This window comes from Solanum dulcamara, chromosome 1 (genome assembly GCF_947179165.1).
Source record: "Solanum dulcamara chromosome 1, daSolDulc1.2, whole genome shotgun sequence".
In the NCBI taxonomy this organism is placed as follows: domain Eukaryota; kingdom Viridiplantae; phylum Streptophyta; class Magnoliopsida; order Solanales; family Solanaceae; genus Solanum; species Solanum dulcamara.
In genome coordinates this window covers 38,863,143-38,889,677 of record NC_077237.1, presented here as the reverse complement: position 1 = coordinate 38,889,677, position 26,535 = coordinate 38,863,143, and the positions used below count along the sequence as shown (strand labels likewise).

General features: G+C 34.9%; 1 protein-coding gene across 1 annotated transcript; it reads left to right on the top strand.

Moving 5' to 3' along the window:
* LOC129889708 (peptide chain release factor PrfB1, chloroplastic) lies at positions 1-26,535 on the top strand. The gene is made up of 7 exons (XM_055965476.1): positions 1-292; positions 670-741; positions 7,018-7,238; positions 7,790-7,993; positions 13,865-14,080; positions 25,317-25,503; positions 26,111-26,535. Exons 1-7 carry the CDS (start codon positions 79-81, stop codon positions 26,413-26,415), a joined length of 1,419 nt encoding a protein of 472 aa, XP_055821451.1. The 5' UTR covers positions 1-78; the 3' UTR covers positions 26,416-26,535.

The window sequence follows — 26,535 nt, the reverse complement described above, 5'->3', positions numbered from 1 at the left end:
TATGGATTAGTCGGCAAATTGTTCCATACACTCTTTATCCCTTTGCAAGGCAGAGACAGCTTCTCTCTTTCTCCAGCCATGGAGATTGTGGTTCAAAGTTCAGTTGGTCAGTATTCGAAGCCCTTCCACAGCTTAGCCAGAAAACCAAGAACGGCAGCAGCAGTTCCAATTCCAAGAATAACAGCAATGCATAGGAGAAGACAGAGAATTTCACAAATCAGTTCTCATTCTTTTTTTCCTGCAATTAGGAGAATGAGAGCAATGCATAGGAATATCAGTTCTTCTTCAACGGGTATCTACTTTTTTATTCCTGCAATTACTTGGTCGTATTTTCCTCTTTTCCTCCCTATTTAGCACTCCCTCGTCTTATAGAGATTTGGTTACTTTACCTTTATCGATTGTAAACTATATTTAACTTTTATTTTCAAAATTCCACTATTTAATATAGAAATATTATATTAACACGATGAGTTTATGTACGTCAAATTCTATTCTTAAAATTGGTGTAAATTGGGATGGAAGGAGTAATTCTGAGTCTTGAATTATAAATTGTCACCTAGCTTCCTAGCTTCTCACAAATATCGCTGTTTGGGCCTTTAATTTCCTAGTATTTGTACTTATCAGAAAAAAATAATTTGCTTACTATGTGGTTCATTAATTCCATTGAAGGTGACACAGCTTCTTTTGCAACACCTGAGGTGGGAGTAAGCAATACTGAAACGCGTGAATGGGCCATGCAAGGTAAATTTATACCATGCCAAAATGTTGTCTTTATGATGAAGGCTTGAGTTTTTCTTTTAATAATTTTGATAAGAAATTTTGGTTATATTGGATCGTTGTAATCATTTAACGACCAGGTGCATTCTGAACTTTCTTTAAGCTTTTCTTGCATTTTGTATTATGTTTTCTTTTGGATAATGGTGGTGTCTGGGCAGCTTGTGTGCACCTCGACTAATTTCACGTGATACCTGCATTTTGTCTTATATGTCTTGTCTGGATTTTGATAGAGCTTTTAAGTTGAGACATAATGTTTGGACCATCAAAACAAAACAATGTGTTATGGTGAAGTATTTATGCTTAGCTGCATCTAGGTTGTTTACTTCAGCAGTATTTACATGTATGTTCTTCATTTGTAGTGGTTGTGTGGCTGTGCTTTTGTAACGTTGTGAGAATATGGCGTAGATGATTAATATGCTCTCCTGAAGTTACCTGTGGCGAAAAATCCTTCCGAGTACCTGAATAAACATTTTTCAGTAATGCCAACCAGTGGAGTATATTCTACCGCCAACCCAAATAATAATCTTATAACTACAACAACAACATATCCACAATAGTCCCATTGAAATGGTAGAGTGTACGCAAACCTTACCCCTACCTCAGAGGTAGAAAGACTGTTTTTCGATAGACCATCGACTCAAGGGAAAAATAGTCCAAAGTAGTATAGAAAAAGAAGTGACCGAAATACAAGAAATAACTGATAATAACAAAAAAAACACACACTAACAACAAAATATTAACTAAAAAAATAATACTATGATAATTGAAGTACAAGAAACAATAAATAGTAACAGAAACCGAAGGACAAGAAACTACAGGAACAATACTACAACTACTAGTATGGATGGATAACAAGACAACAGAATACTACCTACTAACCTTCTATAATCCATATACTTCACATCCTCCTATCTATAAATAGGAACAAGAATGTATATACAATTCTTCTAGAATAGGAATAGGAATAAAAATAGTATATAAAATCCTTCTTGGAAAAGGATTATATTGTAGTGTCCTAGTTGGAAAAGCAGTCTAATGTAGTGTCTATAAATGAGGTCTCAATATAATAATGTAGATACACAATTCAATAATGAATTTCTCCAATATTTCTCATAGTAATATTGCACTAGCAAAATTTTAGCTATCACTCCACCAAAATTTTTGTACTTATAATCTGAAAGAAACGTAAAATTTATTACAAAGTTGACAATAGAACTGTTCATTTCCTTAAAGTTGATCTTTCGGTACAGGTTTCATGGGCTTACAGTTCCCTTCATACTCCGTAGAATATTCAACTAGTTGTTTAAACAAAGACTTCTGAATGTGCAACCTTCTAAAAGGTGTGGATGGAGAACCACATATACGGTCTTATTGCCCCTTATTTACTTTTGTTAGTAAGTAGTTATAAGATTATTATGGGGATAGTTATAAGATTATTATAACTATGTTGTATGAGGCGCAACTTTGGCCAGTCAAGAAGCCTCACATTCAGATGCTGAAAATTGTGGAAATGAAAATGTTGCGATGGATATTTGGGCATACTAGGAGAGATAGGATTAGAAATGAGGATATACGAGATAAGGTGGGGGTGGCTTCGGTGGAAGACAAGATGCGAAAAACGAAACTGAGATGGTTCGGACATGTGAAGAAGAGAGGTACGGATGTCCTAGTGCAGAGGTGTGAGAGGTTGGCTATGTATGATTTCAGGAAAGATAGAGGTAGACCAAAGAAGTATTGAGGAGAGGCGATTAGACAAGATATGGGCGCAATTTCAACTTACCAAAGATATGACCTTCTACATTCCCCCTAAAGCTGGTGCATATAAGTCATATTTATGTAGCTTGTTACAATTGTAATTGATCTGAGGATCGGTGAGGGGTTTTGGTGAAGATATCTGCAAGTTGATCACTTGACTTCACAAAATTAACAGTCAATCTCAATGTGCTTAGTCCTCTTAAGAAATGCTGGATTTGATGCAGAATGCCAGTCAATCGCAATGTGCTTGGTCTTCTCATGAAATACTGGACTTGATGCATAATGTCGATAAAACACAAAGTGATACATTCCTGAATTATAGTGTTGAACTTCCCAAACCAAGCTTGAGAAGACTGTTGTAGACCATAGAGTGACTTACTCAATCAACATATAAGGCTACCAGACTCCCCTTGAGCAACAAAATCGAGTGGTTGCTCCATATAAACTTCTTCCTCGAGATCACAGAAAAACATTATTAATGTCCAACTGATTAAAAGGCCAATGAAGAACGACAACCATATATAGAAAAAGGCGAACATATGCTATTTTAGCCACGGGAGAGAAAATATCACTATAATCCAGTCCAAATATCTGAGTGAACCTTTTTTTTGGCAAAAGTAAATTTGAAACAGAAAGAAAACAATGCATGAAAACTTAGATGTGTCGGAAACAATGCAATTATCGCTGGAAAGTTCTCAAAATTTGGTATAAAATATATGGATCGTCTCAAAATCAAGAGATGAGTAGATCTTAAACAAGAAAGTCACTATAAAACTGGCCGGAACATGCTGAAGTGCCAGATTATTAGATTTGATGGCTGAAAGTGTCACAATTTTAGAAATAAAATTATATGGGTAGGGTCTGAATGATGACACGACCCTAATGAGAAAGAGAATCATATGGGTAGGTCGGAATGATGGCATGACCCTACTGAAAAAGAGAATTATATGAGTAGGGTTGAAATGATGGCCCGACCCTAGGCAAATCAGATTTGATGAGTCATCGAAAAGACGAATGGAACTACATAAATCAAAGCTGAGAAGTCACTGAAAAGATACACGATGCTATGCAACTCAAACACGAGAAAGTAGTTCGGAAAAATCCACGGTACTACTCAAATTAAATATGAGAAGTAGTCCGGAGAGATGCACGGTGCTATACAAATCAAATATGAGAAAGTAGTCATCAGAAAGATGCACGGTGCTATGCAAATTAGATATGAGAAAGTAGTCACCACATTGATGACATGGTGCTATGCAAATCGAATATAAGAAAGTAGTCATTGGAAAGATGGCACGGTGCTATGCAAATTAAATATGAGAAAGTAGTTATTGGAAAGATGGCACGGTGCTTCACAAATTACACATGAGAAAATAGTCACCGGAAAGCTACACGGTCACCCAACTTTTGCTAATATAATCATTGGCAAAACAGGCTGCATATATGGTTAATAGCCGCCTGCCGGCAGGGAAGCTCTTTTATTCTCTACTAAGATCATAGAGGCTCTGATACCATGTGAGAAATATTGGAGAAAAATATTATTGAATTGTGTATCTACATTATTATATTAAGGCCCTATTTATAGACACTACAGTAGACTCCTTTTTCAACTACGACACTACATTATAATTCTTTTCAAAGTAGGATTCTATATACTATTTCTATTTCTATTCCTATTCTAAGTAGGATTATATGTACTATTCTTCTTCCTATTTATATTCTAACAATTACCTGACAACTATTGCCATAATCTCAGGCAACCTTCATAGGAAAAAAGGGAATTGCCAGCTATTTGAAAGTAATGGAATGCATGGGACCTTAAGAAAATAACATGATGTTGGTGGCTTAGGGGATGTTTAAGCTAATATGTTAGGGCTCCTTATAACAGAGAAGATGTCAAACATTAATGTTATAAAGGTTGTTGTTGGGAGGGGGTAGGGTCACGATTGATGAGGATGGCAAAACAGATGTGTTTGGGTGGAGGTGTGATGTTGAAAGAACGGTATTTGAGGAAATGGAGATGAACAACGGTGAGGCAAATCTGTGATTTCCTTGTTTTTGATAGGTCGATGTAGGGGTGGCAAAATGGGTGAAATATATGGTTATCCGTTAATATGGGTAACTCAGAGTTATCCACCAAATTACACTCTCCTTAAAGTATGTAACAATGTAAAACCTATGTGTTTGGTCTGAAGAAAAAATATTTTATGAATAATAATTTTCAATTTTCTCATGTTTGATTGACTTAAATGTTTTGAAAAATATTTTTCAGACTTAATTTTCTTGAATTCAAGAAAAATGATTTTCATACATAAAGTAAGGGAAAAAATTCAAAACTTTCCTTAAATGAAGAAATAATTTTTCAAAACTTTTCTTAAACCTCACCACTCGAAACTGGTCCAGACTGAGATCGGACTTCCAACCCCGACTCGAGACCCAAATTTTGACCTCCCAACCTCGATTTAGGACCCCTCATTTTCCAAAAAAATATTTTCTAGAAAAACATGAAAAAATATTTTCCTTCATACCAAACACACCCTAAAAGGAGAAAAAGAATAAGAAAAAAATCTTGTAATTTGAAAGTACTTATTTCTTTACATAATAAGAAGCAATTGGGTTTACCCATTTATCAAATACTAGTTCTGGGGACGTGCTTTGCACGTTTATCCCAAAATATTTCATGTAAATTTTGTATTGCAAATGACATATTTTATCCCATTCAAATGTATTGTATTCAATAAAAAATATCCATCAATTTTTGATTGAAAGTACATATATCTTCCTAATAAAAAGAATACATCCTTAATTATAAAATTGACTAAAAGTGCATAAAGTATAAATAACTAACTATAGTACAAATACAATTTTCAAATGAGGATACAAAAATACCACATGCCAGGCTAATCTATACAAAGCAACAAACCAAGGTAAATTCTCAATAATAATAATAACAAAATAATAGAAAGTTGTACAATAACAACAAACAACAAACATAAACACTAAACAAAACAAATTAAAAGAGACGAGAAGAGAGCATAGTGATTTTTTCATTTTTTTCAACTGTGTATATAATGTTGTGTCAAATGTTGCTATTTATAGAATAGGATTGAGGAACACAAATAGTTGTCATGAATATGTCATTAATCTATTTGAGATCATGGATGAGGATGAGATGTGTGATTAAAAATCATAATGAATATAATTAGTGGGGGTTACATATATTCAGATAATGGAGAGTTAGTGGTAATAAAATTTATGTAATATACTTCACATTAATACATATATATATATATATATATATATATATATATATATATATATATATATATATAATATAGGTTTGTATGATTTTTTTCCTATTGTGAATGGCAAACATAACCATTCATATTTTCAATTGGAAGATGAACAAAATAAAAAATTCATGAATTTACTCAAACATAAAATTAATACAAAGAATGCATATTCAAGAGACTTTATGGTGGTTGATTCATGTACTAATATGATGATTTACTATTTAATAAATTAAATAGTTTATAACATTTAAATTTAATGTAGGGGTAAAACCATAATCTAACTTTTGTCTAAAATTCTTCCCACTTTTAATATAATATGATGGGTCGAGTCGGATATTTTATTTATTTTGACCTAACTCATTTTAGACCAACCCATATCCGACTCTATCCTCCCATTTGCCACCTCTAGTCGGATGTCTGTAGTTTGGCATATGGATGTACCTTACTTGTTATATTGTAGTTCTTTTTGTTAATTCCAAGTGAGCCATCCATATTTTTGTTAGTAAGGAGTTATACGATTATTTTATTTTATTTTATCTTAATAAATGAAATTAACTTTTTGTTACCTTTCTCAGAAAACAAAAAATTTCCAAGGGATTTTTTCATAGGTGAAACAATGTGCTTCAACGAAGTGTGCGCTTCACACGAAAAGCAATTGGTTCTTTGAGTCTCAACTGGAGTTGGATCATATAGGCATTATTTTACATTTGGATGTTGAAATAATTTATATTGATTATAATTTGATTATTGTAATACTAAATTTATATATGTTTTTGTATTTTTTTAATTTTTTAATATTTGTGCTCTTGTCTTCCTTGTGGGATTACACTGTGTTTGTTGTTGTTGTGCGCTTGTCTTCAAAGAAGCATGCCCTTCACTTCTTGATTTTCGCTTCTAACTGCATGGACCTTATCACTTAATTGAGCTTTTCAATTTTAATAGACTGCTTCTGAAATCATGTGTAGGGAAGGGACTCTTTTCATTCATCTTTGAATGAAATTCACTTTTCTAGAAAATCAAAAATTAAAGTTGTGGATGGCAAGTAGCTTCTACAGTCACAATTCTCTGGGTAGCACTTAATCTCTGTGCAATCTTTTGCTGGATTTTTCATGTTTTGTGGAGTATTTGGCTCTTTATGTATTGTTTACAATGTATGAAGTTGGAGTGTTCTTACTGTTTTATATGTCCACAGATTTCTATACTTTAAGGAAGGATGTAGAGACTGTCTTTGAGCGTGTTGAGGAGATCAGAGCTGCTGCTGGTCTAAAGCAATTACAGGAAGATCTTGCTGCTTTAGAAGCAGCAGCAGCTGATAGCTCTCTCTGGGATAATCGTGCTAAAGCTCAGGAAACACTTCAGGCCTTGACTGATTGCAAAGACAAATTAAAGCTTCTCTGTGAATTCAAGACAAAGGTACCTACACTTTCCTTCAAAGAGAGATGGAGAGCAGAAAACACTGGTACTAAGTTGTTTCTTGTTAACATCAAAACACATTTTCCATTTTTGCTGAAGCATCTTTGTACTATATTAGTCTTGCACTGGAGGTCCTATTTTATCTTGCAAGGCGCATGTTACCTTTAACTTTGATTTGTCTTTGCAGTAAATGGTTAATGGTTCAAGAACATTTAAGAATCCAGTGGTTACCAATCTTATTCTTCTGGAGACTTTCCTTCATTTCCCGTAAATACCTCCTCCTGTCCAAAGTTTGGAATATAAATTAAAAATTAAAGAGGAAGATAATATAGTGGACAGATGTCCATTTGAAAGATTAAAAAAAATCAAAACATTTTTTTCCCTTTGATGCGCAGATAAAAAAAATTGCAAAGCTTTATCTGGTTGTGGCTTTTTTAGAATTTTCTTCTGGTCCTTGAAAACATCTCAGGTATCTCACCACTTGTTTGGATATTTATTCATAAATCAATGTCAGTACGACAGTGACAATACAGTAATTCACACTTCCACAGGCTGATGATGCAGAAACAATTATTAAGCTCACTGAGGAGATGGACTCAATTGATTCAGTGTTTCTTCAAGAGGCCTCTGGTATCATAAAGGAATTGAACAAGGCACTGGATCGTTTTGAGTTGACTCAACTTCTTTCTGGCCCCTATGATAAAGAAGCTGCAGTGATTACTATCACAGCTGGAGCGGGTGGCACTGATGCACAGGTAATGCTGGATCTGTAGGTAGGGGCTAGGTCTATCAGTTTGTTTTGATAACCTCGGTGTCTGGATCAGTTTTCGTGCGTCTCAACTAATTCAACAGGATACCTGCCACGAGATACTAGGTCATTCTGCCACCAAGGCTAGGGCTAGTGTTGTTTAATTGAGTGAAAATCAGAAAAAGAACAAAAAAAACTTATGAATATGAAGGAATAAAATAGTAAAAGGGAATGAAGAACTAAAAAATAGAGAGCTTATGAATAGAAGTGGAGAAGTGCATTTTATTTCACTGCAATTAAGACTTGCATTTATAATAAAACATTGACTTTAAATACCTAAATATCAGCACAAAATCTGCTGAAAATAACAAACTCTTAAAGACTAGAAAAAGAAGTTATCTCAAGAAAACTAATTTACTGCAGTAAATAAATAAAGTTGCAGTCCTAAAACATAGCAACTAACACTTCTCCTTGCTTTAGCTATAAATTCCTAGTTTCTTTCTGAAAAACTCAAACTTGCTGAGGGGAAGGGGCTTGGTGAAAATGTCAGCAACCTGCTCATCACTTTTGCAGTAAAGAAGCTTCACATCTCCATCTTTCTGCACGTCTCTCAAGAAAAACAACTTAACATTGAAATGCTTATTTCTCCCATTAAAAATTGGATTATTAGTGTTAGAATAGGAATAGAAACAAGAATAGTATATACAATCCTACTTAGAATAGGAATAGGAATTAGCATAGTACATAGAATCCTACTTGGAAAAGGATTATAATGTAGTGTTCTAATTAGGAAAGGAGTCTAATATAGTGTGTATAAATAGGGTCTTAATGTAATAATATAGACACAATTCAATAATATTCTTCTCCAATATTTCTCACATGGTATTAGAGTCTCTACAATCTAGGTAGAAAATCAAAGAGTTTTCGTTGTCGGCGAGTGGCTATTACCCATATATGCGGCTCGTCTGGCCAACGATTACGTTAGTAAAAGTGAGGTCACTGTGTATCTTTCCGGTGAATATTTTCTCATATCTAATTTGCATAGCTCTGTGATCTTTCCGGTAACTATTTTCTCATATTAATTTGCGTAGTACCGTGCATTTTTTCAAACTACTTTCTCATAGCTGATTTGTATAGCATTGTGCATCATTTCGATAACTACTTTCTCATATTCGATTTGTGTAGCACTGTGTCATCTTTCCGGTGACAATTTTTTCATATCCGATTTGCGTAGAACGGTGCCATTTTTTCAGTGACTACTTTCTTATTTGTGTAGGATCGTGTCATCATTCCCACCCTACCCATGAAATTTCTCTTTTTCAGTAGGGTCATGCCGTCAATCTGACCCTACCTATATAATTTCTATTTTCTAGTTGGGTTGTGCCATCATTCCAACCCTACCCATATAATTCTCTTTCTCAATAGGGTCGTGCCATCATTCCGATCCTACCTATATAATTTTATTTCTCAGATTGTGACCACTTTCAACCATCAAATCTAATACTCCGATGCATGATCATGGTCCGGTCAGTTTTTCGATGACTTTCTATTTAATATCGACTCGTCTATTGATTCCAAGACAATCCACATTTTTTATACCAGATTTTGAGCACTTTCTGACGATCGCTGCACTGTGAAGAAGTCTATAAGAAGCAAACACCTAGTTTTGTTGCTCAGGGGAATTTAGTAGCCTTGTATGTCGATTACGCAGGTCACTCTATGGACTAAAATAGTCTTCTCGAGCTTGGTTCGGAAAGTTCATCACAGTAATTTAGGACTGCATGATTCATAATGGAGCTGTTCATTATGTGTTTTATCACATTCTGCATCAAATCCAGTATTTAATGAGAAGACCAAGCTCATTGAGATTGCGTGTCAATTTTGTGAAGTCGAGTGATCAACTTGCAAATATCTTCACCAAGCCTCTCACAGGTCCTCGTATTAATTACATTTGTAATAAGCTAGGTACATATGAATTATATGCACTAGCTTGAGGGGGAGTGTTAGAATAGGAATAGGAACAAGGATAATATATTGACATGACCCAATCTACTCAGGCCATGACCGGCGCTCAGTAAGCCTAAGCCTAAGCCTACCGAGCAGGCCTGGACCATGTTCAAGCTAACAATTCGGCAGAGTTTCCTTTGTACATGGAACAATCCATAAATTTAAACCTGTCAGGAGTCAATAAATAACAACCCAACCTACTATAATAACAACATATTAAGTCTAAGAGACTATCATACTCAAAAGTAAGTGACTTCCACAAAACTTTAGAAGTTCCAAGTCATCTCTCCACCAACACAAACCAAAACCAAATTTACAAGACTGACTCAAGGAGCAAGACTCTAGGATTTGAATACACTAATATACTAATTTAGTCTAAACAAAATGATGGCCCACGTGAAGCAAGTGCGGGGCTTACTGGATCCGATGTCAACTCTGTCTATCACTATGTCCGAGTGAAGTTTCACCTCCAGCTGAATTATCTGAAAGGAAAAAAGAAAGAAGGAGTGGGATCATTCACACCGACAGAGTCAGTAATAACATCAACCATAGCGTTTTACCTGAGACAAGCAAATACATAGGAAATCATGCAATTTATAAATAATCATCCATAGCTTGCTTCAGTCAAGTTGGATATTCATGAAAGAAATTGTGTTCTAGTTATTTAAATAATCACATCCCTTAGTTATTCGGAGGATCCAATGCCAGTATCAAATATACCTTCTGACTACAGATTTACCATAGCCGTCTGACTACCCAGTCAGCTAGGTTCCCTTCTAGAGGGTGTTTGTACCATATTAGTTTTCCTACAAGGTGCACTAGGTCTAACGATCCCGACGTTAGATAACGGCGAACTGGCAAAGTAAACTTCCTGAGATAACTTCGTTATAATTCACATAAATTCATATCATTTGTGTCAAATTCGAATATAATAGTAGGTATTAACTCGAAAATAGCATAAGTTCAAAAAACATGTAACCTCATGGTATCAATGATTCATATTGACCATACTATTGCTTGTCCGCGTGCAATAAATTAATTTTTAGATAAATCATTTTAGTGAAAAAAATACGAATTTAAAACATGCTATAGTTGGAAATCAACTATGGAGGAATTATCACTCACAGTACTTCCGTCGAAATAGCTCCAACCTTGCTTCCAGGGATTATGCCACACAAATGTCAATAATCTAAAATCACAACATGATGTTTAGATATTATTAACTCTTAAATATTTCTAGATATAATATCTATAGTTTATGAGCACTTCTAACTATAAGCAAGCTGCCCATCTCTTTAAAAAACACAACAACTTTTGTTTTGACTTAACTTCTCTATCCGAAGAACATGATTTTAACAATCTCTATTAGCAGATTATAATGCGGAGCTTTGTAGTTACAAGCAAGTAATATACACCTAGTTTTAATATTAAAATCAGATTTTTAGCTTTTTCCCAAAGGTAAAGGTTTTAAAAGAACGTCTCACATTATTAGATCCTAAATTCCAGATGTTATTGCTATCTATGTTAACAAAAGGGTGAGTTTAGAGGTGAATAGTATATTGACCACTTACTTGCAAAGTCAAGAATGTAGAACAACAATGGGGGCTTCTACAATATTCCTTGTTTTAGGTCTAAGAGATGAAAACCTTTACTTGGTGCTGGGTATCTTTCTCTTTACCTTTCTTCTTTCTTCTGCTATTTTTCCTCTTCTCTGCTTCGTCTCTCTTCTCTGTTTTCCTTTTGTTTTTTTTCCTTTCTCCAGAGGTTTGCGTTGGACAGCTTTTGAGCTGAAACAACCGTAGCTGTTTTAAGTCCCTTTTCACCGCCTCTTTCTATCCTTATTTACTAATTAATTTATTAAGGAGGTGGGTTAAACCTGAGACTTAACTAGTTAATGGGCTGGGTTAGGTAATTTAATTAGTTACTTAACTTAAATGGGCTTGGACCAAACCTTTAAGTCATTACATAAATACAATCCAACTTAGAACAGGAATATAAATAGGGATAGTACATAGAATCCTACTTGGGAAGAAGTATAATGTAGTGTCCTAATTGGGAAAGGAGTCTAATATATTGTCTATAAATAGGGTCTCAATGCAATAATGTAGACACAATTCAATAATATTCTTCTCCAATATTTCTCACAATTAGCAATAGAAATTGCAACTTGGTTATCAGTATAAACCTCCGTCCCTTCTTTTTGTTCCATATTCAGATCACACATGATTTTACTCAACCATTGTGCTTGATTTACAGCTGTTGCTGTAGCAATGAATTCTGCCTCAGCTGTTGATTGCGCTACTGTATCTTGTTTCTTGGAACACCAAGAGAAAGCTCCTGATCCAAGATTGAAACGAAAACCCGAAGTACTCCTCATATCAAATGAACCAGCTCAATCACTATGGGAAAATCCGATAAGTCTAAAATTCTGACTTTTGTGGAACTTAACACCATAGTTGACAGTTCACGTGATGTATCTGACAATTTTTAGCTGCTCTCAAGTTTAAATCACTTGCACAATGCATGAACCGAGACAAAAGACTTACTGCATACAGGATATCAGGCCTGGTTGCAGTCAAATACATTAAGCAACCAATAAGACTTCTATAATATGCCTCATCCACCTTTTTGGTTCCATCATCTTTGGACAACTTTTTCTTTTGGTTCATTGGAGTACTCATAACTTTACGATCTTCCATATGAAACTTCTTTAGGATATCTTGAGCATACTTTTTCTGGCAAATGAACATATTGTCTTCATTGTGTTTGATCTCCATTCCAAGAAAGTATGCCATCAGTCCAAGGTCTGTCATTTCAAAGACCATCATTTCCAACTTGAAATCCTCAATAAGACAAGCCTTACTTCCTGTGACAAAAGAGATCGTCAACATATAGAGAAATAATAAGTATGTCCGCACCTGAACACTTAATGTAAAGTGTAGACTCAGATAGGCTCTTCTTGAATCCTACACTGTGTAAATGATCATCAATCTTGCTATACCAAGCTCTTGGTCCTTGCTTAAACCCATAGAGAGCTTTCTTTAGCAAATAAACCTTATTTTCTTGCCCCTTGACAACAAAACCATCTGGTTGCTCAACGTAAATCTCCTCCTGGAGAAGACCATTGAGAAAGGCAACTTAACATCAAGTTGATAAACTTTCCAACTTTTTTCCGCTGCAATGGCTAGTAGCAGTTTGATTGTGTCAAGTCAAGCAACTGGTGTGAATGTTTGTGCATATGGACCCGGATGATTAAAATTTCATAATCGTTCACATTTTTCATGAATATCATCATGGGTGTTCACCTGAGGCAGTGAGATAGTTTTCAATACATTCTGCCAAGTGGCAGTGTTATTTCATATTAGCTGATCATGATAATGCTGTTACGGATTTTATAGAGCCAGAAAAGTCTTAGGTGCCTTACTACAGTGTAGAAATTCATTCTTTGCTGTGAGCATTAACTATCATTGTCCATATAGATTTCAACTCAGTATGTCTTTTTCTTCTTAAAAGCTATTTTATATGATCGAAAAGATAATTTAAATGTTTTTGAGCTTACAGTTTGATCATGAGGGAGATCTCAAAATAAAAAATGATATGAAATATTATTTTTTATTATTCATCTCTTATAAAAAAATTAGATTAAAAAAAAAGGATATGATGTGGAGTAGACATGATTGAAGCTCTCTAACAATTTGTATATTTTGCTTTGAAACCTTATCTTGCTTTTTCTCATTACAGGTTTGGTCCATGTATTCTCTACTAGTCCTGTTTCATTAGAAAGTTTTCAAGTCTTCAAAAACTTGCAAAATCAGTGTCACAATTTTCATTACCTCTTTTACATAGAATATTTTGATTAATTCCAGTGCAGGATTGGGCAGATATGCTTCTCAGGATGTATGTGAGATGGGGAGAAAAGCATCGCTATAAAACAAAAGTTGTTGAGAAGTCTGTGGGAGATGAAGCTGGGATCAAGTCAGCCACTATTGAAATTGATGGCCGGTATGCATATGGCTACCTGTCTGGGGAGAAAGGAACCCACAGGATTGTTCGACAGTCTCCCTTCAACGCTAAAGGCCTTCGTCAGGTTATATATCTCTATGTGATAACACTCTTTTGGGCCTCCTTATATTCTGTATTTTCTAGATACTCACGCATTCATGAAAGACATCGTATGAGTTTGAGTGGGCTACTTCACAACAAAAGTACCTAAGCATGATAATCATAGCGTGTGAGCTTGCTTACATTGTCGGTCCCAAGCCGAATAGAGGGTGAGAGCTAGCGTAAAAAGCCAGTTCATGATGAATCCTCACAATAGTATCATTGGGACATACTCATCAAGGAACGGATTACATTGCCACCTGGATTTGATGAAAAATAAGCTAGTGGTTCTGTCACATTACCACTTGGATGTGACTGAGTATGAGCTACAGCTCTCTCATCAGTTGTAGCCTGGTGGGTATGAGTAAAGAGGTTCGTACTGCCACATCAACACCTTGATGTGGTGCAACATAGGAAAGGGTCCCACATCATGGACAAATGTAGGTAAAGAAGCTCGTATCGCCACATCCTGGATATGGTACAAAATAGGGAAGGGTTCCCGCATCATCAACTGATGAGGGTAGGAAAGCTAGTCCAAGAGAGTTGAATTTGAGTAGATAGCTGGAACATAGGCTTTTTGATTGGAAAGTCGATGGAGTTAGTAGATAGCTTATAAAGGAGGGGAGATATATTGCATAACTACATGAAACTAAATGGCCGGGGTAAAAGGTTAGAGAGATGACAACATGAGCGATAAATTATGGTATTGTGGGATAGAGAAAAATAGTAATGCAATGGGAACTATTGTAGAACCAAAACTTAAGGATTAAGGTCGTTGGGATACAATTATTTCATTAAGACTTGCATGCATAAATGAGAACATTTAATGTCATTAGTGCCTATGCTCTGCCAATAGGATTAGATGCAGAAGCTAAAACTAATTTTTTTTTTCAAGATATGGATACCTTGGTTCAAGTGAATCCAAGTAACATATAATGGTAAAGATTGTGGCGGTTCTGAACATGTACAATTGTACAAGGGGGGTATGGTTATGGTACTAGGGGTGATGAAGGAAAGGATACTCCTGAGTTCACCCTAGCTTATGGTTAAGTTGTAGCTAACACGTTTTAAAAAGGGATATTCTCGCCTGATAGCATTTAATAGTAGGGTAATCATAGTCAAATAAACTTTATCCTTGCTAGAAGACGTGATAGAATCACATGTCCGAGGGTTGGAATTAAAGACTGCTAACCAATTAGCGTTTCAAGAAAAACTATAGGAGGAGGAAACATTTATTTCTAGGGGGACACTGACATCCAGTGGAAATCCGATTGTAGTAAGAAAGTAGCAAATGATGTGTTAGGTGAGTCTAAAGTTGGACTTCGACCACAAGAATCCTAGTGTTAGTATAAGGAGATACTAAGAGTTATTAGAGCTAAAAGAAAGTGTTATAGGAAGTTATCAGATGAAAAAGTGGAAGAAGTTGTTGAATAGTATAAGAGAGCTAAGAGGTAGGAAAGTTATTAGTAAAAATCAAGGGAAAGCCTAGATGGATTGTACCAAATGTTAAGGTCACAAGAATGAGAGAATGAAATGTTTAAACTATCATGGTTGAGAGAGGAAGAGTAAGGACTTAAACTAGGTGAAGTGTATTAAAGACGATTCTAAACAAGTGTACATAAGGAGATCAATCGAGAGATGCTATATTGATCAATTGTTCAACTCGAACCACGATAATAACATTTCAGATCTCTATATATTTGTGCAAGATATAAACTTTAGCCACGCTCATAGAATTAGGCCATAGAGGTAAAAGATGCATTGAAAAATATTAGAACTAGAAAAGTCTGGTCCGATGATGTCCCTATAGAGGTTTGTGAGTCGCTCGGAGAGGTTGGAGTAGGATAGCTAACCAAGCATTTTTAATGTTGTATGAGGAAGTGATAGAGTAACTTGATTATATTTTATAATAACAGAGGAGATATTTGAAGTTTTACGAACTATCGTGACATTAAAAATATGAGTCATATGATGGAACTTTGTAAAGGAGTGATAGAGTGGCATATTGACACTGCAAGAGTGAAAAACAATTAATTTGGGTTTATGCCTAGTAGATCTATAATGGAAATTATATTCTTGTTAAGAAGACAATGACAACGACAACAACAACAACAATAACAACAAACCCCGTGTAAACCACATGTTAGGTCTGGGGAGGGTTGTGTGTATGAAGCCATATTACCCCTACTTACCTTTTTGAAGGTAGAGAGGTTGTTTCCGATAGACCATCGGCTCAACAACAAATTCTTTCTTAGATTAATGGAAATTTATTTAGAAAGGCAAAAAGATCCACTTGATATGTTTATTGACATGAAGAAGGGATATGATTGGGCACCACAAAGGTCTTCTAGTGAGTGCTGGGTGTTGGAGAAGGAAAGATTCATGTTTTGTTTTTGCTAACTGATACAACCATTGACGAATAAAAAATTCATGTTAAAAATGTAAGTACTATTAAAATATATGTATGAAGTGTTCACTAGTGTGAGGACAATAGTGGGAGATACAAAGGAGTTTTCCATAATTATGGTCCACGGTTCACACCAGGGATTGACATTAAGAATGTACTTGTTTACCCTAGTTATGGATAACCTAACCAACACAATACTCGATGAAGTCCCATGTGTATCTTATTTGTTGATGATATTTTGCTAATTGATGAAACCTACTAGGAGATCAACCAAAGGCTTTAATTATGGAGAAACACTTCAAAGAATAAGGGGTCGTTTGGTGTGATGGATAAGAGGAGTTAATTCCGGAATAATTTTTGAGTGACCTTTAATCCCTTGTTTGGTTGCAAAGATTGGGATAACTTATTCCAGGATTAACAATTAGTATGGGGATAAGTTATCCCTCCCAGGAGATGGAATAGTAATCTCATGATAACTTATCCTGGGATAAAGATGTAAAATAACAAAAATACCCTCTTAAACTCGCTTTTATACACCACTTTTACATTCATGTATATTAAAATAATTTTTAACAATATTTATTATAACATTCATAACTTCAATCAATCGTTGTCTTTATGATAATATATTTTTCTATTAAAAAATTGCATTTTATAAATACAATTTCTATTTATGAATATATTATAAGTTGAATTTATTTGTCTAATTCTTATGTTTATTTATATTTTGATTTCTCTTAAAATGTTCACTCCACTACTAAATTACATATTTTTAATTAAATAGTCTATTACTAACTTAAAAAATATATTTTATATATCAATCAAAATATAGTTAATTTTAATAATAAAATTTCCTTTACTTTAATAAACTTAAAATGAAAGTTTTATTTTTAAGCTAATAAGATGGAAGTTTTATTTTTAAGCTAAATAAGATGAAAGTTTTATTTGAAAGTTAAATAAGATGAAAATTTTATTTAAAGCTAAAAAAATGAAAGTCTTATTTTAAAGTTAAATAAGATGAAAGTTTAATTTTAAAAACACATGACACAAGCATGAAAATGCATAAATAAAAATAGTTAACTTAAAATGAAAATTTGGTTGGTCATATTCGAATAACTAAAGCTTGCAAAGAAAATGTAAAAATAAATAAATTAAATAAGGTAGACAGTATTTTTGTAAACAAACAATTTATTCTTAGAAATTATGCAATAAATATAATTTCGAATATGACCAACCAAACAAGCAATAAAAACTTCTCTTAGCATAACTAATTCCAGTATAACTTATTATTTCATAAATTATCCCAACATAACTTGTATCCAAACCAAACAACCCCTAAGGGTTTTAGGAAAAATAAAAAGTAAGACTAAATATATATGTTGTGAGTTTAGTCAGCATAAGAAGAGTGAGGTTGAGGTGAGATTATTGGGGATTGTGATAGCTAAGTGTAAACAATTCAAATATTTAGGCTTGTACCTAGAAAATGGAATGATGCAAAGGTGTTCCACAGAGAATAAAATTGGATGGTTGAAATGGACAAAGTGCTACCAACGTGTTAGAACAACATACGTGGTGTAATCCTACAAGTGGAGTCTGGAGAGGGTGGTGTGTACGTAGCCTTACCTCTACCTTGTGAGAGAGGTTGTTTCTGATAGACCCTCGATTCCAGTAAAACATATCAAAATTAGTAAGAAAAGGAAATACAATAGTGAAAAAAACCATGTACAAATTATAATGGAGAAAAAAACGATGACAACAAATAATACGATAACCCAAAAGAAAGGAATTAACATGAAATAATAAATTCAAAAAATAGATAGTAGGAGAGTAATGATAATAATGATGATAAGAAAAACTAGCAACGCTCGATACCTACTAACATTCTATCCTAATCCTCAGCCTCCATATCCTTCTATCTAGGATACTATCCTCGATAAGCTGCGAACGTGTCATGTCTTATCTAATCACCTCTCCCCAATATTTCTTCGGCCGACATCTATCTCTCCTCCGACCAACCATAGCTATCGTCTCATACATCCTCACTGGGACATTTGTGCATCTGCTCTTCACATGCCCAATTCATCTCAGCCTCGACTCCCTCATCTTGTCTACCACATAGGCCACTTCCATCTTGTCCCATATATCTTGGTTCCTAATCCTAACGCTCCTATTGTGCCCACTCATCTATCTCAACATCCTCATTTCTGTTATTCTCATTTTCTGGAAGTGCTAGTTCTTGACCTATCAACTCTTCGCCCCAAACAATATAGCTGGTCTAACCACTTTATAAAACTTACCTTTAAGTCTTAATGGCTCATTCTTATCGCATAATGTGAGTCTCTATTTCATCCATCCCGCTCTAATATGATGTGTAACATCATCGTCAATCTCTCCATTTCCTTAGATTATTGACCTAAGGTACTTGAAACTTCCTCTCTTGGGGACGACTTCTGTATCAATCCTTACCTCCATATCTGCCGTGTGAGTTACGTCATTGAATTTGCACTCCAAGTACTCTGTCTTAGTCCTATTGTCTCCAAACCTTCAGCCTATCGTTAACTCCGCCTAAGTGCTAATAGGGTATTATTATGTGATAAAATGATGCCTATGAAAATGAAAGGTAAGTGCTATAAACCCTTTATAATACCAACAATAGATCCCGTGAAATTAGTCAAGGTGCGCCAAAGCTGGTACGGACACTATAATCATTAAAAAAAAATACCAACGATATATGGCAGTAAATGTTGGTCTGCTAAAGTCCAACATATCCACAAGATGAGTGTTGCAGAGATGAAGATGCTATGATGAATATGTGGTCATACAACATTAGACAAGATTAAAAATCATGTTCACAAGAAGGTGCAAGTAGCATATATTACGGATAAAATGAGATAAGTTCGCTTAGATTGTCTGGTCATATCTTGTATTGACCTCATGATACACTGATCTAGAAGTGTGAAACTATAGTCAATGAAGGTGTTGGAAGTAGACGAGGTAGATCTAAAATTACATGAGGACTTGCCTTAAAAACCTACAATCTTTTGTAATCCATGCAAACTTAGTAGAAAATAAGTCACAATTGAAGAAAAAGATTTATATAGCTGATACCAATTAATGTGGAGTATATTTTAGTCATGTTAGCACATCTACTTTAGGTCTTCCGCTTTCTAAGGGTCTTTGATATGAACCAGCCTAGGAAGGCAAGAACAAAACAAGAAATCGAAACACAAGAAAATAAAGATAGATAGATAGACACAAAATAGGAAATTGAAAGCAACTAAAGTGTATATTAAACCCTAAAACCTCAATCGTATTAATCCTAAGAAGCACCTAACTCTTATGAAGACCTCGAAGGAATTGAATTCACCTCGCAACCCACGTTTCTAAGCAATGTTCAACACAAGCTTGTACCAAGCTCACAACACTCTTTCAAGAGTTTCATCATATCAATATTCAAAACAATCTACCTAAGAATGAAGACTAAGCTAGCTATTTATAGTGTTTGGCTAGTTATTACAAAAATGGCCCAAAAGTGGCCCCAAAAGCTTTATGAAAGTGGCCATATTTTGGCCGATGCTGAAGTGACGACCAACGTGACGGGCCGTCACCCACTTCACGAGGCATCACTGCCTTCTTCGCCTCTAGGCAGTGAGCTGCCAACAACCTTCCAAGCGACGCCCATGTTGACGGGCTGTCACCCCTTTAACGCCCAAGTTGACGGTTGTCATGCCTAGGCAGTGAACATCTTGCCTTCTCTTCCACCTCTAATCCAACCATCATGTGGTGGAACCCTGTGTATGGTGTCAAGATGTGCTCAAAGATGTCCAACACGGCCATATGCTTTGCAGAACTTGTAGCTCTCGCACTTGGCTCCTTGTAAATGGATTAGAGGCGACTTGGGTCGCATCAGTCTTTTATCCCTTCCACAAAATTTTTATGCTATTAAAAAATAGGTGAAATACATCAACGACCCCTTTAATTTGCTAGTTAATTTCATTTTGACACTCGAACTGTGAGTTGTTCCAATTGAGTACCCGAACACATGATAAAGTGTTTATATTAGACATTTCTGACTCAAAGTTTTGGAAAAGCTTATGCGCATGTTCTCACGCTCCCATTATGAAATTAACTTTACCACTTAAAATATGTCACCTCCTTTAGTTATACGCATTAGCCTTCATAAGTCGTTAAACCTTAGGCTTGTTTCAATTGATGATGATGTGTATAGTTAAAGGAGGAGAGATATTTTATGTAACTAGTTTCTTGGCGCACTCTTTGCGCATGTCCCTACATATATGAGTATACTATTTTTACAAAGTACATATTAGTAAAAGATGTCTTTGAGATGTAAAACAAAAGAGAAAAGGTGTTTTGTAAAAGAATGGTTTGTCATTCCTCTTTTGGCTGGTGGTTTGTAATTTTGTTTGTTTATGATAAAATATCATATTTAACCCAAAAAAGGTGTTTTATTGTTATTTTTGTTTCGCCTTCAATTACCACTATTATCGTTTCTTTGAAATTAGTCGGTACAATATAACAAACACAAAGAAATTATATAATAAGGTTGGGGTAATATTCTATTAATCACATGTAAAATTAGATTATATGAATTTTGGTGTGCAATTATTAAGATATTAAAACTTGATGTTCACAGTGATGATACATATTGGGTGTAGATATAGATATAGATATTGTATTATAATATCATATGCAAACACTATTCAAGTAAGATATATTTTATATCTAAAAAATATCCAATGTTGTTTTGTAAAATAATAATTTATTTATAATATGTTAACTTTATATTATTACTCCTTCAGGTCTATTTTACTTGTCGTCCTTACTAAAAATAGATGATCCAAAATAATTGTCATTTTAATAAGCTAAGGTATAATTAGTTGTTTATTTCCACCTTTACCCTTAGTCGTAAATATGGAGAGATACTAATATGGTGCAAACAAGAGAAGTATTAAATAGAGAGGAGTTATAAATAAGGATAATTTAGAGCCCGTTTGGATTGGCTTTAAGTTGGTCAAAACCAACTTAAAGCCCCTTTTTAGCTTTTGGACGTGTTTGCCTAATGCTGACTTTAAGCCATAAAGTTCTTAAAGTCAGTCAAAAATGAAAAGTTAGGATTCCTAATTTTTTTTTCCAAAGTGCTTAAAGTCATTTTCTTTGACCATGGAAATTACTTTTATATCCCTTATATTTTAACTAAATTCCCAAACTATATTTTTTTATTCTTTTAACCCTAAAATTCACATCATAAGCACTTTTATCCAAACACTCAACTGCTTATTTATAAAAATAACTTTCAGCACTTCAAAGTTCTAAAAGCACTTCATACATAAAAGTTACTTTTTTTAAGCCCATCCAAACGGGCTCTTAGTCAAATTACTCTCTAGTTAATATTTTTCTTAAGTGATGTGCAAAACAAAATATGACAAGTAAAATGGACCGGAGAGAGTATAACTTACATGATTTAATAAATACATTTAAATTGTTATTCTAAACCCAAAATTCCGCATATTGCAAACATTGCTTATACCATACATCTATACGGTATTAATATTTTATAAAGATATGACATATATACAAAAATCTAATTCACAGAAATGTCAAAGAAACAGACACAGACGCTCTGTGATAATAACTTGAAGTTCATTGCTCATCAATTGAAGCTTTATTTGAAGATACAAACTCATTTCCAGGAAGCATAAACAAACAAAACTTTGCATAAATGAAAATGCTAAATAGTGGGAGAAGTTCTCATATCCAGCAAACATGCCTTGCGCTTTCTTTCTCTCACTCTATCTATTTCTCTTTAAAGAAAAGATCTATAAAATATGTTGGCTAGGAAAAAAGTTGAAGTCAATACACTCAAAATTAAGTTGCAATTGCTGATATTTGGAATGTCATTCGAAAATGAAGACCCACACCAAAAGCAAAATAATTGTGGAGATGAAACCAAATGATTGCTCTTTTCTGTCCATATCCAAGGCAGGTGCACTTGAGATTTAAATGTTCGACTCATATTCTTTCATATATGAACTCTTTTCCATTAGAGGCATATTTAAATATTTAGGAATTGAAAGAGGCCTCTGGCCTTTATCTACATTTTGTATGGGAATGAAAAGACAGGAGTTTAGGAAAATGAACAATCTTGAAAAATGAAAGGGGTTGAAAACGGAAAGACTTAATTTTCTTAAATGCATTTTAATTGAGCAATGAATATAGACGCTTGCAGATTTTTTCCGCAAAATAAGAGAAAAATACAAAAAAAGATAAATATCAGTGCAAGGGTATTTTCGTAATCTAACTTTTAACTTGGGGGGCTTCCCACTTTTTATAATATATGATTAAGTTATTTGTGTACTGGGCACTTGAGTACCCTATTGTACGGGGTGGAGTGTTGGCCAATCAAGAAACTTCATGTCCAGAAGATGAGAGTCGCGGAAATGCGAATGCTGCGGTGGATGTGTGGGCACACTAGGATGGATAGAATTAGGAATGAAGATATCCGAGACAAGGTAGGAGTGGCATCGGTGGAGGACAAGATGCGGGAAGCGAGACTGAGATGGTTTGGGCATGTCAAGAGGAGAGACACAGATGCTCCAGTGCGGAGGTGCGAGAGGTTGGCTATGGACGGTTTCAGGAGGGGCAAAGGGAGGCCGAAGAAATATTGGGAAGAGGTCATTAGACATGATATGGCACAGTTGCAGCTCTCCGAGGACATGACCTTAGATAGGAGGCTATGGAGGACTCAGACTAAGATAGTGGGCTAGGTGGCCGATCGGTTCTCCATAGTAGTCGTAGTCGCGCTCATTTGTCTTAACATAGGATTTTGCATGGGATTACTGCTTATATTAGTTGGCCCAGTCTACTTTGGGTATCCTATTTTATCTATAGTAGTTAATGCCCCTTTATCCCCGATCTTTCCTACCCTGACTTTATCGCTTTATCGCTCTCATTATTTATATCTTTATATTGTCTGTTATATGCCTGGCTTTACTGACCTATGTCTTGTTTTTCCTTGTTTTTCCTTGTTTCTCCTCCCTTGTTCTTCTCTCTTAAGCCGAGGGTCTTTCGGAAACAGCCGCCCTACCTTTTAAGGTGGGGGTTAGGTCTGCGTACACTCTACCCTCCCCAGACCCCACATGGTGGGATCACACTGGGTTCGTTGTTGTTGTTGTTGTTGTAGGTGTAGTTGTTGTTGGTTATTGTATACTTAATTGTAGCACCAAGTGAGCAATTTACTATTAGAAGCAACGTGGCCCAACAGTCCAAGCTTATTTCTCTTGTGCTCCCATTGTTGTTTGCTACATGTTTGAGTAGTTTCTTTTTCCTAAAATTAAGCAACAATTTGCCAAGTGGATACATTCTGAGATAAATTCAAATGGTTGATTTATTTTCCTTCCATGAGTTTGTTGTGAAACAAGGGAACATTACATCTAAGTTTATAACTTGAATAATTTAATAAATTTGAATTCTTCAAATTTATACGATAATAGAATGATGCCAAACATTTAGGAAGTACCAAAATTAAAAAAAGAAGAAGATGGTCATGTAAATAGAATTGGAAAGAGTATATTAAGAGTAAATTCTCTGCATAATCTTGAGCAACATTGCTGCAAATGAAAATTAGGAAGCTATCTCTGATGGGACAAAATGGTTATGCTTGCTTCTTTATGGTACAAGTTACCTGATTGTATAATAAGAAGGAAGTTGTGTACATAACTTGAAAAATAAATTCAGAGTACGACAAAAATAAGTAATCTAGGGAGAAAAGGTTTTGTTTGCTTCTTTATTGTCCAATGAGCAAGAAAATGTATCAGGTTATTGGGAGGGAAAAAAGGCGATCTCTGATACATCTGGAGGGGGAGCAAAGATTTTTGTCCTTCTTTATGGTCCAAGAAGCAAGAGCATGTATGGGTTTATTGTGTTGATTGATCTAAAGTGCAAAATAGAAAGTATTGGTGGTTGATCGATTTGTTTCACGAGTATTTCAGTTTCTATTATTTTATTTTCTTTGGGCATCATCTCCCTGTAATTGCTGTAACCTAATGGTCATTCCATGGGGACTTTTGAGATTTGCCCCCTTCCCCTCGCTTGTCTGGTGAGGTTCATTGCTGAAAGAGGCAAGTTGTGTAGAATACCTTGTCTTTACCTTAAATGGTCACATAATGATACATATTTTTTCCTGATGTAGTTCAATAAATGAGCTTTGATTTTATTCAAAATAGGCTAATTTTGATTAAAAAGTACTCCATTCTCCCATTTTGTTCAACTGGACATGGATTTCATGAATAAAATATGTATAGTCCAGTAAATTAGAATTCTTGCAAGTGTGAAAGTTGCATCAAATGGTTTTATTAGTGAGTGGTGTCAAACATGTTTACAGTTCTTTTGTTTTTTCTTCATTAGCGCTTTTCTTTGCTCAAGCTCATGCTTTAATTGCGTTTGTGCTTAAAACTTAAACAGATTTTGGCACTTTTAAGCATTGCGCTTTGAGAACTCTCTTTTCAATCTGTCCCAATAAGAATTTTGCCTCTCTATATTTTGAAACAAAGTGCCAATTAAGCGAGATGAAGCGCAGAAGCTGGTTTTCATCAAGTTTCAGGGTTTAAGTGTGCTTTAAACTAGTCTTTAAGAACACTAGTGACAAATGAGCAATATATCATTGTTTCATTAACCACTTCATTCGGATACCGTGCATCTTAGCATGATATATCTGTTTTTCTATCTTCATAGCAAAAAAATCTTGTCATTTTCATACATGGACAATATGTAAATCTTTGAAGTGGCCACTGTGCAGACAAGCTTCTCAGGCATTGAGGTTATGCCTCTTCTTCCTGAAGACTCAACAGATGTTGAAATTCCCGAAGAAGACTTGGATATCAGCTTTACAAGAGCAGGTGGAAAGGGAGGTCAAAATGTTAACAAGGTTGAGACTGCTGTTCGCATCACTCATATTCCCTCTGGTGTAGCTGTTCGCTGTACAGGTTCTTCTTTGAAACCTTTTTTTCTTTATTATATTATGTGCAAATCTGTAGCGAAGAAGTTTGTTCCGACTTTGAGACAGAGTGGCCTTTTTGGGTCTGGTGGATAAGTGTTTGATCTTTCTGACATAGATTGACATATGGACTCAAGAGAGATTAGAGTTGTTAAGTTGTTATAAGCCCAAAAAACTAGCATACCTTTGCTCTTAGCTCATTATGTTTTTGTTCACTTCCCATCCTTTGCTTCTGTATCTTGTAAGATTTTGAACTGTGGTTAAAGGATAATTTTTCTTGTCTGAAATTCTTGCCGTAAAGTAGTTTCTGATGTGCTATTAATTGCCAAATCTATTACAATATTCTTGCTGCAACTGAAGTAGACATGGAATCTTAGTCGAAGAACAATACAAATCTTGAGACATCTGATACAAACAAACAAGATCGAATGTACGGGATAGACCAAAAATCTTCTTCCCCCCCCCCCCCCCCCCAGATGTATAGCTTATACTACTGGCCTAAGGTGTGCTTAAATGGAGAGACCTTGTCGCTTATTTGGAATTGAGGTGTAATACTAATAATATAGCTTACACTGATTTTTATGTCACAATTGCAGAGGAGAGGACACAGCTAGCAAATAAGATTAAAGCTCTAAGCAGATTGAAGGCTAAATTGTTGGTGATTGCTGAGGAACAAAGGGCATCTGAAATAAAGCAAATAAGAGGAGATGCAGTGAAGGCTGAATGGGGCCAGCAAATAAGAAACTATGTCTTCCATCCTTACAAGCTAGTAAAAGATGTAAGGACTGCTTATGAAACTTCTGATATCACTTCTGTGATGGATGGTGAATTAGATCCTTTTATCAAAGCCTACCTTAAGCACAAGTACAGTTTGGCAGCAAACCCTAGTGGACTCATTTGATTATTTGTATTCTAAAGTTGGAAACAAAATTATGTAAATGAATCACTATAACATCTTTAATGTTATACCTTGTATTTGTGATTGGTTTGTGTCTGAATTATCATAAACTCGTTTTTTATT

What these genes read in the sequence shown, in the direction of transcription:
- LOC129889708 (XM_055965476.1), top strand. Translation starts at nt 79, where the DNA reads ATGGAGATTGTGGTTCAAAGTTCAGTTGGTCAGTATTCGAAGCCCTTC. An exon ending in TATCAGTTCTTCTTCAACGG is followed by an intron (nt 293 to 669) that starts GTATCTACTTTT and finishes ATTCCATTGAAG; the next exon opens with GTGACACAGCTTCTTTTGCA. An exon ending in CGGGTGGCACTGATGCACAG is followed by an intron (nt 7,994 to 13,864) that starts GTAATGCTGGAT and finishes ATTCCAGTGCAG; the next exon opens with GATTGGGCAGATATGCTTCT.